This window comes from Rutilus rutilus (assembly GCF_951802725.1).
Source record: "Rutilus rutilus genome assembly, chromosome: 16".
Taxonomy (NCBI): Eukaryota; Metazoa; Chordata; class Actinopteri; order Cypriniformes; family Leuciscidae; genus Rutilus; species Rutilus rutilus.
In genome coordinates, this window is record NC_140224.1 from 6636343 (window position 1) to 6649562 (window position 13220).

A 13220-nucleotide genomic window follows, 5' to 3' on the forward strand; every position below is an offset into this window, starting at 1 on the left:
TTTCCACTGATTCACCCGCATTCCCACACAGGGCATGAAAGCAACATAATATTTCTGTTTAAAAAAAACTAGAAAAAAGGCAAAGAATTACAACAGATGAATTGTCTGATGGCTAATTTTACTAAACATTATTATTAAAGGACATTTTTGGGGATTTGGATTTGAGCTTTAAGGTGTACTGGACTATAGTGGTGACACTCACTGTCGGTAGGTGATGATGACGATGAGAATGGCTGGGATACAGCACATGATGATGATGACGGCCAGGGCCAGCAGTGCTCCTTCAGTGTATCCAACAGACTGAACCGCCTTCTTTACGCTCTCCACCACATCCGGTGTGCGGATCTCCAGAATGCGTCCTCCGCGACCTAGGTAGGGCTGGAACTCCTTATTGATATCCAATAACTTCCCATCTAAAAACCTGGAGAAAACCAAACAAACAGTCACGTATGTGGCCTTGAATATGCTATTCGATTAGTTCTGCAGTGCAAGTGCAACATAAATCTGGCAAGAGAGATCTCACTTGCTTTTTAGACAATCAGTGAATGACTAAGCAAACGTATTTAAAATTAACTTTTATAATAAAGTTCTCAAATATGTCCCAATTTCTATGTTTAAATGCAATGCAATGTGCACAATTTCTAAATATCATTCACATTGCAGACAGCTAAACAAAACGTTGATAAAAGAAATGTTGTCTATATTAGAACAAAAGGGTTTTAAAGTGCATTCCACAGCCTACAATTCATGATTTGCCCGTACAAGTGTTAGAAACAGTGCTGTCTGAGCAGCATAATTACTGTGACAAGACAGACAATATGGCTAAGGATTTAACCACAAGTCTCATTTTTATGAAAAATGAGAAAATGTCTAAACAAACATAAACACACACTCAATCTGCTTTATCGTGCTGCTTGGAAAAAACTGGGCAAACATAAATGCACGTCGTAAGACTAACTAATGGCTAGGGATGGATGGCCTCTTAAATTAAGCTGTAAGCAATTTTATTTCAAAGTTATTGTGGAACCTGATTGACGCAACACAAAATAAATGATTATTCATAACAAATGAATAAGTTAGACATCAGTGCAGACTGGTCAAAATGAGCCAAGAGAGCCACAAACAGCCAACATGCTTCATCTTGTAGTTGGTAAAATTGAAGTCATATTTTCACCTCCAGTAACAGAACACAATATCGGGACACAACAGCGGGAGTATTTTTTTTACGTGGTGTTACATTTTTCAAATCCAAAACATGTCCACTTGATGCACCAACAACATTGTTGTGGCATTTTTTAGATGTGCAGTGCTCTGCATTTTCACATAATGTAAATAATAAAGCGTTCCTGTCCATTGATTGTATAGCCACACAGACACAGTCTCACAGTATCAATCTTAAAAATAAAGGTTCCAAAAGGGTTTTTCCGCAGCGATGCCATAGACCGAGCCCAAATAATCTTTTCAGCAAACTAACCTTTTTATTTGTACGCAGAACATAAAATAGCTAAAGAACCTTTTTCCACAAGGAACAACCTTTTGTACAATGGAATGATTCCATGAATGTTAAAGGTTCTTTATGGAACCATCAATTGGCAATAAAGAACCTTTATTTTTAAAAGTGTATGAAGGGTAGATATGTCTCAAACAGTCAGGCGCACAAGTTACAGGGAAAAGTCAGGGGACCGACACCATTTTCAACTAAAAACGGAAAACTTTTTATGCGTTTTGGCCGTTCAATTACACGAAAACAGCGTATTGGTAGTACGAAAATGCTGACTTTTGAAAACGATACAGTTATAAGTTGGGTAAATTGGATGCACTTACTTGAAAAGCTCCTGTCTTGAGAGAGCTCTGTTGGTTAGAGGGTCAATTGCGTAAACCATCAGGTCAGATTTGGAGTAGTCCTCCTGTTCATAACCCTCACCAAAACGTCGAGGCCCGATTGATTCCACGACTACTTTAGCTCCTGGGATCTGATCCTGGACGTAGCGCTCTAAAATCCTGAATTAAGAGACAGACAGAAGATGAGAGATCTTTACATACCAGAGATGTTCCATTTAATATTTTGCGACAGTCTATTCATTTATAGTAAAGGAAAGCTCTACACAAACAGCTCAGCAAAGAATGCCATTTTTACACAGGGCGTGTCAAGAAAAGAAAAGAAAAGAAAAGAAAAGAAAAGAAAAGAAAAGAAAAGAAAAGAAAAGAAAAGAAAAGATCCAAAGACGTTGTACTGGAACAGGGTACACCAACAATTTAAAGAATACTGCATATGGACTTCAAAACCACAAACTTGGTCTGTAAATGAGAACAAATAACAAACTGAACACAAAATAAAAGTCATTGTGGGATTGTGGGAAAAAAAAAAATTAGAGGGTCTGCATCCAATTTTTTTCTGTGCTAATTTGAGAGCCCCTAAGCCATTAATTGGTGGGCATAAATCAGAGAAAATAAACTGACAATCAACTTCCACACAATTGCAAAGATGCACAACAAACACTAATTGCAGTAATCACCGTAACTGGATAAATAAAACAGGAAAAATTGCACAAGAGCAACAATTACACTGCCTAAATCTAACCCAAAAGCTGCAAACCCCTATATTATCCATGTTTATCAGGCTGAACGGGAGCAGTTTTGAACGCAGAGGTGCGCGTAGGACAAATACAAAGCAAGGGCTGAAATGAGCTGTGTAAGACAGTGTTGCTTCAAAGCTGGTGTCCTTGTCTCCCAATAGGTGCCTTTATTACCCCTCAGCTCACATCTCTGAGCAGCCAGCCCTGCTCAGCCAATTACCAGCAGTGCCTCCGATATCCCCTTCACAGCTGCCGAGGGGAAATAAGAACATGGGACAAAAAAGAACAGAGGCTGGAATGATGACTCTAAAGGAACAAGGAGCGGGTTTTCTGAGGAAACAGCCTGACAAGAGATGATGAGGAGGTTTGAGAAAACTCGGGCTGTGAGTTATATCACCTGAGGCAGAAAATGTGTATTAGTGTCGGTGTATATACTAGGAATATAAAGATGTGTTTATGTCTTCATATTTGCACTACACTATCTCAGCACTTTGCTGTCTATGTGAAAATGAATACTCTCATCTTTTTGTCATTCCAGAACCAAAAGAATTTCCAGTTACACCTTATTTTGATGATCCCCTTTAGACAAGTAACATTGCAACTACATGTCAACTAACTCTCAGAGTATTAGTTGAGTATTAGTAGACTGTTAGGAGCAGGGGTAGGGTTAGTAGAATAAGGGTTAGGTTAACTTATTCACTAGAATAAGCTGACATGCACTTGCAAATATACTTATAGTTAGTAGAATGTCTAAAGGGGATCATCAAAATAAAGTCTTATTAAGCAGACAGTCTAAGTCTACTTATATTCTACTAATACTCTAATGAGAGTTAGTTGACATGTTGGTGCAATGTTACTATAGTCAACAGAATGTCTAAAAGGGACCATCAAAATAAAGTGTTACCGAATTTCCTCCAGTGAAACACGAGGAGATATTAAAAAAAAGTTCATGCTGCTCTTTTCCATATGATGAAGATAAATGGAGATGGGTGCTGTTGACCACCAAACTGCAATAACAACATCCTAAAAGTATGATGAAGGTTTATGCTCTATATTTTGTCTTCTTAGGTCATTAATCTACTCGTATTAAATTATACTTGTTTAATATGTTTAGATGTATATTATGATACGTTTTTCTTCTTTATTTCTTTCTCTCTGTTCTCTTGTGTATATATGCATGTAAGTACCTAAAGGTTCCGGAAACCATACCAAATTCCTTGTGCACACTTGATTGATTCTTGATCTGATTCTAAATTTGTATGAGAAAGGGACTGAAATTGAAGTTGTTATTCACAAAAAAAATCTCAAATTTGACAAATTCAACTGCCATTCATGATTGGTTATGCCACACAATAATGAATCATGTTTGGCATCACAGATGAAAGAATTTTCATATTTCACATTTGAATATAAATAAACACAAAGCTGCAGTTGTGATTTATAGCAACTTAAATTTCACAATGCTAATGTATGGCATCAGAAAACTTGGAATAAAGTGCATATACAGCTAATGTAGTCCAGAGCCGTCGATAGGGGACAGTTTTAAGACCCTGATGTATTTCAAACGAAATAGGAGGACAAACTGGTGCGGTTTTATTTCAAACAAAATAATGCCAAAATAAAGTTAGTTTAGAGGAGGTTCGTTTGGGGAGTTTACTCTGGCTGGTAAATACTTTTAAACTAGGGCTGCATGATTAATAGCAATTAACATGAAATGGCGCTTAAACCGATTTGGCTTACTACGATTATGAAATCGCAAAGGCTGTGATTATTTTTTTATGCGCAGCTTGTCAATGACGTATGGCTCTGTGATCAGTAGTAAATGCTGCTCCATCTGAAAGCACTGCGAGTTTGAGTCGCTTTTAACGAGCATTCGAGAAAGCAACACGCGTCAAACATCTTTCCAAATATGAGAAGCATTTATGAACCTCTTGTCCAACAAAAGACAACATTTAATAAATCAAAGCGTTTCAATCTTCCGTTTATTCAGCTACAGCTAGTATGATCATAGATATCATATAATAAAGGCTAGATGTCTTACGGCGGAGTCACTTCCGGCATCACCGGCGGCCATCTTACCACAGTGAAGCTGTGAATTAAGGTGAGTGATCAGCGCGCACACAAATCCTCTTATCTCGCTGAAATCTTGACGGATTTACAAACGGTTTGGTTTCTTACAAACATTATTAACGTGGCTAAAATTCTTTCATATGGAAGTCCATTGTTATAATTATTCATATGTATGCAGTACACACAACTACATCTCTGACGTTTATAACAAACCAAACCGTTTGAAAATCGGTTGAAAATTGAGCAAGTTATGGTTATTTAAAAGTACATGCACCATGTTACGAGTGAGCGAGCACCCTGTGGTAAGATGGCCGCCGTGTGTGGACGCCGACCTCCATTGGCCAGCAGCGCGGACAAGACATCTAGCCTTTATTATATGATATCTATAGCTGTGTCCCAAAGTGAAGGCTGCGTCCTTCGAAGGCCGTATTTGAAGGCCGGATGGCCGTATTTGAAGGCCGATTGCGTCACCGCGGCGTGACGAAGGACGTCCCAATTCAAAGGCTGCATCCTTGGAAGGTCGCATTTGAAGGCCGATTGCGTCACCGCGGCGCGATGAAGGCTGTCCCAATTCAATTCTCCATCCTTCGAAGGCCGTATTCGAAGGCCGGTTGCGTCATCGCGCCGCGACGAAGGCTTCCCTGATTCAAAAGCGACGCCAAATGCACCCTTTGTTTCCCCGTGAAAAGAAGGATACATAAATGGACACTTAGCGGCCTATTCTACCCCATAAGTCATTGCGCGCCGTTGACGACAGCATTTATTTATTTATTTTTAAAGGCGGCCGAGACTAGAGATCGGTGGTGGACAGCAAATTCACATTTAAATGTAAGTATTATGTTTTCATTTACTTAAATAGCTAGCGAAACCAGAGTTAAATTTTCTTATAAACTTCTTAACTCCTTCGTCACCATTGCATGGCTTCATTTATCAGGTAGTTTTAGGCAAAACTTGTGGTAATAACGTTATTAGTTTAACGACCTATTTGTAATATTTGCACTTGTGTATTATAAGAAATATCACTCACCCAATAAAGCCCAAAACAATAAGAAAAGCAGTAGATAAGGCAATGGGGTTTCACTTTTATGTGTTTTTGTAGTGCTGTCATGCAAGCTATGTGGTTTTAACCAAATTTTAGTATACAGAAATATGATTTCTTAAGTATTTTGTATGCATGTCTTGATGTGTCATATTTTGCACTGTTAACAATACACTTAAGATTGCTCCTCTGTGTTAAGTACCCTTTTCTGCTTTTTTAGAACAATTCAGGAAAAAATGGGTCTATATATATATATAAAGAACAGTAATACACACATCTTTGCTGAAATGTATTGTCCTGTTGTTGTTAACAAGCCATGGTTCATTTGCTCTGCCTTTAGGATTGCAAGTGTCCTGGGACAGGAGAGGGTGTGAGTGGGAAACCCACTGCTGCAACTTGGCCCTGGTTTGTCCTTATGGATGAGGTGTTGGGACAGATGCATTGCACCAACCCCCCTGTCCTCATCGCCTCAATCCCTGAGGACACACCAGGGCCGAGTTCAGTAGTGGGTGCCCACGGTGAGGAGGAGCCAGGGGCAGCAGCAGCACAAAGGCGGCGAGACAGGACGAGTTTTTGGACTTGATCAGAGAAGAAATGCAACTACAGAGGGAGGCAGAGGCGAGGAGTGCACAGGAAAGAAGGAAGAGGATGGACAGGCTGTTTTCTCTTCTTGAGAGAATGATTGAAAAATATATATATTTTCTACATATTCTTGTTTAACTTTTTTCACTTTTATTTTTTAAAAGAAAAATTATGTACATTTATTTTTATGCAACTTTAATTGTGTAAATAAAAGAGAATTGATTGTTCTGGACATTATTTATTTTTGTAATGACAGTAATACTTTCTGCATGAAACAAATTCTATACCTTTTTATTTTTTCAAATAAAATTGGTAAATGAAAATCATTTGTTCTTTAGGCTACATTAAAGTACTTTTTCCAACTATTTACAAAATACGTTAAACATATCAAAATCAACATAAACATTTAATTTTACAATACATAAAATAAGAAAAAATTGATGTAGACTCTATTGAGCTGAGCTGCTGGACCGGGATGGGCTGCCCCTGGTAATGCCTCCTGCTGGTGGGACATCATCTGGGATGGTCTCCAGAGCGTTTGAGTGCATATTTCCACTATCCACTAAGTTGTCTACCAACAGGTTTGCAGGGCTGATTCAATCGACGGCTTTCTGAAAAAAGTACTTTTAATAACTACTGCATTTATATTAGGCTACTACTGCATTACTGCGTAGGCTATGTTGCATTTTACTTCTGTATATTTTCAATATACAGTAATATCTGGTTGTTACATTATATACTTTTGTGTAGTGTAATGTAATCACATTGTGATGTGAGGGAAAAAAGTACTTAAGGTTACTTCACATTTGTAAGTGAATACTTAACGAAATATGCAGTTCCGAAAATTAAAGTAACAAAATGTAGGCTTATTGTCACAATATTGACAAATTGTTGCTAACTACAGCAGCGTCCCATATCAAAGGGCGCATCTGAAGCGTTCGGACCGGTCTAGCCTACGAAGGATTGTTCTTGTCGCCTGGCAACCGTGACAGCTGCAGATGACGAGCGCGAGAAATACTGGACTTTTTATATTAAATTGGGTTTTGTATTCAAACAGGGCTAAACCGAAAATACATGATCCGGCAGCGCCGTCATATTACACAATGACCTCCAGTAAAATATAAAACATAAAAATGACAATAGCCAATTCTGGCTCCATAGCTGTTTACTCAGTTATCAAAATGAATGATCAGGATAGCAGCTGTCCTCTCGCACCGTTGCTTGGCGCCAGGAGCGGTGATCGGGAACACCTGGTTGCACAATTAGGAAATCCTAGGAAGGCTACATGGTGCGTCCTTCAGAGGACGCATAGGCTGCATCCTTGAAGTCTGCGTCCTTCGAAGGATGCAGCCTTCAACATTGGGACACAGCTAGTGAGTATGATGCCCATGGGGATTTCCTGGAATGACATGTTATCTTCTTCTGCGGGGCATATTTGCCATGTTTGCGCGAGAGCGCCCTCTGGCTTTCAGATGGAGCAACATTTACTACTGAGCACAGAACCATACTTCACTGACAAGAGGCACATAAAATAACCGCAGCCTTTGCCAAATCGTGTGCGGTTTCATTTCAATTAATCGTGCAGCCCTATTTAAAACTACCACTAGTCAGTGGCGATAACATAATATTCGGGATGTTCAAAAATAGCATACCGCAAACCTAAGTGAAGAACGAAAAAAAATAATTGCTGTTAGTATATTGGGACCTTTATAGAGTTTTACAGCGTCAAAATTCTGGGGGTAGGGGAATGTTCCATTTATGTTCATGTTTCATTAAAAAGGAAATAATTTAGATTTGTGATAACAAAGTAAATAAATGATAAAAGCATAACTTTTAAGTGCACTATTTCTTTAAGCATTTTAATCAAAGATAAGTGCTATTCCCATGGCTGACAGAGGAAGGTGGGGGGTTTCTGGTAATTCTGCTCTTGATGCAGATGTTAAACAGTGTGGGTCCTGCTTTTATCTGAGAGGGTTTGACAGAATCAAGCAGCCCACTGATCACCAACATAAACATCTGCACCAGCAGGAGTCAAGTACTCATGCATACATTACGGCTTCAAGCACTCTCTGGCTGCTTGGAATGTTATGTCGGGGAGTGTGTCTGGGTGAAGAGTGTGTTTGTATAGAACGAGTTACCCAATCAGCTGATCCTTGTTCTGTTCAACTACAGTGGGCGACACGTTGGATACGACCACCTGCATGTCCAGCTGGTTAACCACTGACACCTGGGTGATAGGACAAAAATAATCTCTAGTTAAAAAAGGGAAAATGATGGTGTAGCATGAAGGTTCTGAACTGTTTCAAATATATGCTGTTCCTTTGGTTGATGAAACTGGGAGACAGAAATCAGTAAAAATTAAACAAGAAACTTTAAGTAGGTCGTACTTTGTCATACAAAGAAATTATGAACACTTGCAAAACAAAGAGAGAACCAATGGAATATTAATAACCGATTATGCTGTAGTCAATGTGTGCTCTTTGTTGTTCTATGCATTTTTTTGCATAGTAAACTAAAAACTGTATATGTAGTTTGCCTTTTTTGCTAAATTATTTTGTCAGATAAATACATTAACCAAGTTTAGTGTTTTGATGTTCCTTTGATCAGATATCCCCTTTGGACATCACTTTTGGTCACAACTGTATATACTTGATGTACTGTTAAAAAAAAAAAAAAAAAAAAATTGGTTTGATATTTTGAATGCAATGAACTTCAGACATTAAGTCAAACTTAACGTAAGTGTGTCACCGAAAATAGTATTAGCGAATGTATATGGGTAATAATGGTGATGAATCTCCCTCAAAAGTACTAGAAGAATCACAAATGGAATTGTTAAGGACTCGTAACCTATAAATTCCTTTAGCCTGTATTTAAATCAAGCTCTATACATGGAGCGGGCTAGCTGACATCATATAAATACCCTTATCTCTGCATATTTATTTAACTCACAGACCAAGTGCAGGTTCAAGATAGTGAGAGCTATTGAGAGATTGATTTATGGGTTTAAATACTGCTGGAGCCCCTCAGCCCACAAAAAAATCGATGTCTCTTCGGCATCAGCTTTGGACGCTCTTCAAGCAAGCTTACATGGACTGTATTTTTCTAATCAAAATCAGCTAACGGAGTTGCCACTGCTGTAAAATCAGATGATGGATTGCATCTCAGGACAGATTACTGCATTAAACTTGAATCATTCTGTTCAAACTGGCCTGGGAATGTGTATTTAAAGGCAAAGTGTATAATTTCTATCCTTCTTGCAAAAGCAGAATTGCTTCTCATCTGCAATCGCCCTGATTCTGATGCCACTTAATGATTCTGGTTCCTTTACAATTCCATTAATGATTCTTTTAATACTAAAATTATTTCTCTTTCTTCGCCATTGACAAGATTTTTCTTAATTTAAGACACCACGATTCCCCGCTTTTTCTGGCTTATACGGTTATGGTTACTGGTTAATTTTTGTTCGAAATGCTGTTTTTGAATGAAACTTACCCATTCAAGTGTTGATAAAACATGAATGAATGAATATATACAGTGGGTACGGAGAGTATTCAGACCCCCTTACATTTTTCACTCTTTGTTATATTGCAGCCATTTGCTAAAATCATTTAAGTTCATTTTTTCCCTCATTATTGTACACACAGCACCCCATATTGACAGAAAAACACAGAATTGTTGACATTTTTGCACATTTATTAAAAAAGAAAAACTGAAATATCACATGGTCCTAAGTATTCAGACCCTTTGCTCAGTATTTAGTAGAAGCACCCTTTTGATCTAATACAGCCATGAGTCTTTTTGGGAAAGATGCAACAAGTTTTTCACACCTGGATTTGGGTATCCTCTGCTATTCCTCCTTGCAGATCCTCTCCAGTTCTGTCAGGTTGGATGGTAAACGTTGGTGGACAGCCATTTTCAGGTCTCTCCAGAGATGCTCAATTGGGTTTAAGTCAGGGCTCTGGCTGGGCCATTCAAGAACAGTCACGGAGTTGTTGTGAAGCCACTCCTTCGTTATTTTAGCTGTGTGCTTAGGGTCATTGTCTTGTTGGAAGGTGAACCTTCGGCCCAGTCTGAGGTCCAGAGCACTCTGGAGAAGGTTTTCGTCCAGGATATCCCTGTACTTGGCCGCATTCATCTTTCCCTCGATTGCAACCAGTCGTCCTGTCCCTGCAGCTGAAAAACACCCCCACAGCATGATGCTGCCACCACCATGCTTCACTGTTGAGACTGTATTGGACAGGTGATGAGCAGTGCCTGGTTTTCTCCACACATACCGCTTAGAATTAAGGCCAAAAAGTTATATCTTGGTCTCATCAGACCAGAGAATCTTATTTATCACCATCTTGGAGTCCTTCAGGTGTGCTTTCATGTGTCTTGCACTGAGGAGAGGCTTCCGTCGGGCCACTCTGCCATAAAGCCCAGACTGGTGGATGGCTGCAGTGATGGTTGACTTACTACAACTTTCTCCCATCTCCCAACTGCATCTCTGGAGCTCAGCCACAGTGATCTTTGGGTTCTTCTTTACCTCTCTCACCAAGGCTCTTCTCCCCCGATAGCTCAGTTTGGCCGGACGGCCAGCTCTAGGAAGGGTTCTGGTCGTCCCAAACGTCTTCCATTTAAGGATTATGGAGGCCACTGTGCTCTTAGGAACCTTAAGTGCAGCAGAACTTTTTTTGTAACCTTGGCCAGATCTGTGCCTTGCCACAATTCTGTCTCTGAGCTCTTCAGGCAGTTCCTTTGACCTCATGATTCTCATTTGCTCTGACATGCACTGTGAGCTGTAAGGTCTTATATAGACAGGTGTGTGGCTTTCCTAATCAAGTCCAATCAGTATAATCAAACACAGCTGGACTCAAATGAAGGTGTAGAACCATCTCAAGGATGATCAGAAGAAATGGACAGCACCTGAGTTAAATATATGAGTGTCACAGCAAAGGGTCTGAATACTTAGGACCATGTGATATTTCAGTTTTTCTTTTTTAATAAATGTGCAAAAATGTCAACAATTCTGTGTTTTTCTGTCAATATGGGGTGCTGTGTGTACAATAATGAGGAAAAAAATGACCTTAAATGATTTTAGCAAATGGCTGCAATATAACAAAGAGTGAAAAATTTAAGGGGGTCTGAATACTTTCCGTACCCACTGTATATATATATATGTGTGTGTGTGTGTGTGTGTGTGCAACGATTAATTGCGTCCAAAATAAAAGTTTGTGTTTACATAATATATATGTGTGTACTCACTGTACTGTGTATATTTATTTTGTATATATAAATACACACACATGCATGTATATATTTAAGAATAATGTGTTATTTATATATAAAATATTAATATTAATATATAACACATGTTGTCATTAGGGTTGCCAACTTCAGAAAAGGAAAATGCGGGACAATTGTGGTTCTTTATAGGAAAATGAGGGACACTCAAAATATTTGTACTGTATCACACAGTGTACGTCATTTCAGTGTCTGCAGTTAAGTACATGTGTTTAAAAGGTTATCAGACATAAACACATTTGTATTGCTTAACCTATTTATGTATTTAATTCTAAAAATAATTTTAATGTCATACATAAAAAAAAGTCACATTACAAACAAACCATCGTTCAAAATAACAGCATTTATCTAAAATAGAAAGCTTTTTTAACATTATACACTAGGTTTACAGTTCAAAAGTTTGGGGTTAGTAAGAATATTTTTTGGGAAAAAAATTAAAGTAAGTAATTGCCTACTTTTATTCAGCAAGGATGCATTACATTAATCAAAAGTGACAGTAAAGACATTTATAATGTAACAAAAGCTTTCTATTTACTTTCTAAAAGCTTTTTTTAAACATTAATACTAATCAGAAATGTTTTTTGAGCATATTATTCCCTCAGGTAGATTACATGTTTTCTTGCGTGGCTGGATGTTAGACTCATGAACAATAATCACGTTATTTGCATTCGCCAAAATTTATTTGCCGAAATCAAAACGTGGACAGTGAAAGGAAATTACCGTTAGCGCGAGACGAGTCCAGCTTGAAGCGGAAGCCATGGCGGAAGCGACCAGCAGAGGTGGAAAGAGTACTGAAAATTTGTACTCAAGTACAAGTACCGTTACATTGCTGAAATAATACTCAATTACAAGTAAAAGTACTGGTGTCAAAAAAGTAATTAAGTAAAAGTACAAATTACTCTTCTCAAAAACTACTCAGAGTACTAGTTACTAATTACTTTTTAGCTGGCGATAGTTAATGCATTACCAATAAAAATATTCAACAAAATCATAGATTTATGTAGAAAATAGCTACTTTTAACATGTTTTTACCTTATTGTCAAAGGACATTAATTAGTGGATACTGGAATTTCTAACTTCAGTATGACACCTTGAAATATGTCAATATTCAGTAGGCCTAGCCTATAATTTTTAATACCATCGGGAAAACTACTACATACTAAATATTTTAATATCTACATTTTTGTCCATCCATTTTGTCAAGGCAATCATTATTTTCAAGCATTGAAAAGCACAACACTCATTGTAACAGTAATCTATTTGAATGGAAAAGTTTAATTCAAGTCTTCTGAAGAGACACGTCCACTTTATAAGGTGAGATTTTAATTTAGGCTTTTGTTTACATATTTAAACATTGATCAATAACCATTACAATAATCTAATATTTACTCACTCAGTGTATTTGTCTTTACAATAGGGTAACGTGAACTGTTGCAATAGCTCACACACAGCACAAGGAAGCTTGATTTCAATTCAAACTGAATTTAATTTGCAAAAAGACTAGATTTTTCATAACTTTTGACAGCGTTTAATTCAAGAGCATGGAGAGATTGGAGCTGTCATTTGAGTCAGCAGTGAGAACCACTTGTCTTGGAGAGATTCGCGATTGCACATGATATGACCTATGGATATGACACACAGTCCGAGAGCGCACACTCAATATCCGAGTC

The 13220-nt window shown here is 38.1% G+C and overlaps 1 protein-coding gene across 2 annotated transcripts in view; it reads right to left on the bottom strand.

The window, feature by feature from the left end:
• Positions 1-13220, bottom strand: part of LOC311305984 (protocadherin-15-like) — a 228887-nt gene that overhangs the window by 14256 nt on the left and 201411 nt on the right. For both annotated transcript variants that reach the window (XM_084434059.1, XM_084434058.1), the window contains exons 29-31: positions 8406-8494; positions 1825-2001; positions 203-421 (exon numbers count right to left, since the gene is read on the bottom strand). In XM_084434059.1, coding sequence (XP_084290185.1) covers positions 203-421; positions 1825-2001; positions 8406-8494 — 485 coding nt within the window. The remainder of the gene's footprint in view (positions 1-202; positions 422-1824; positions 2002-8405; positions 8495-13220) is intronic.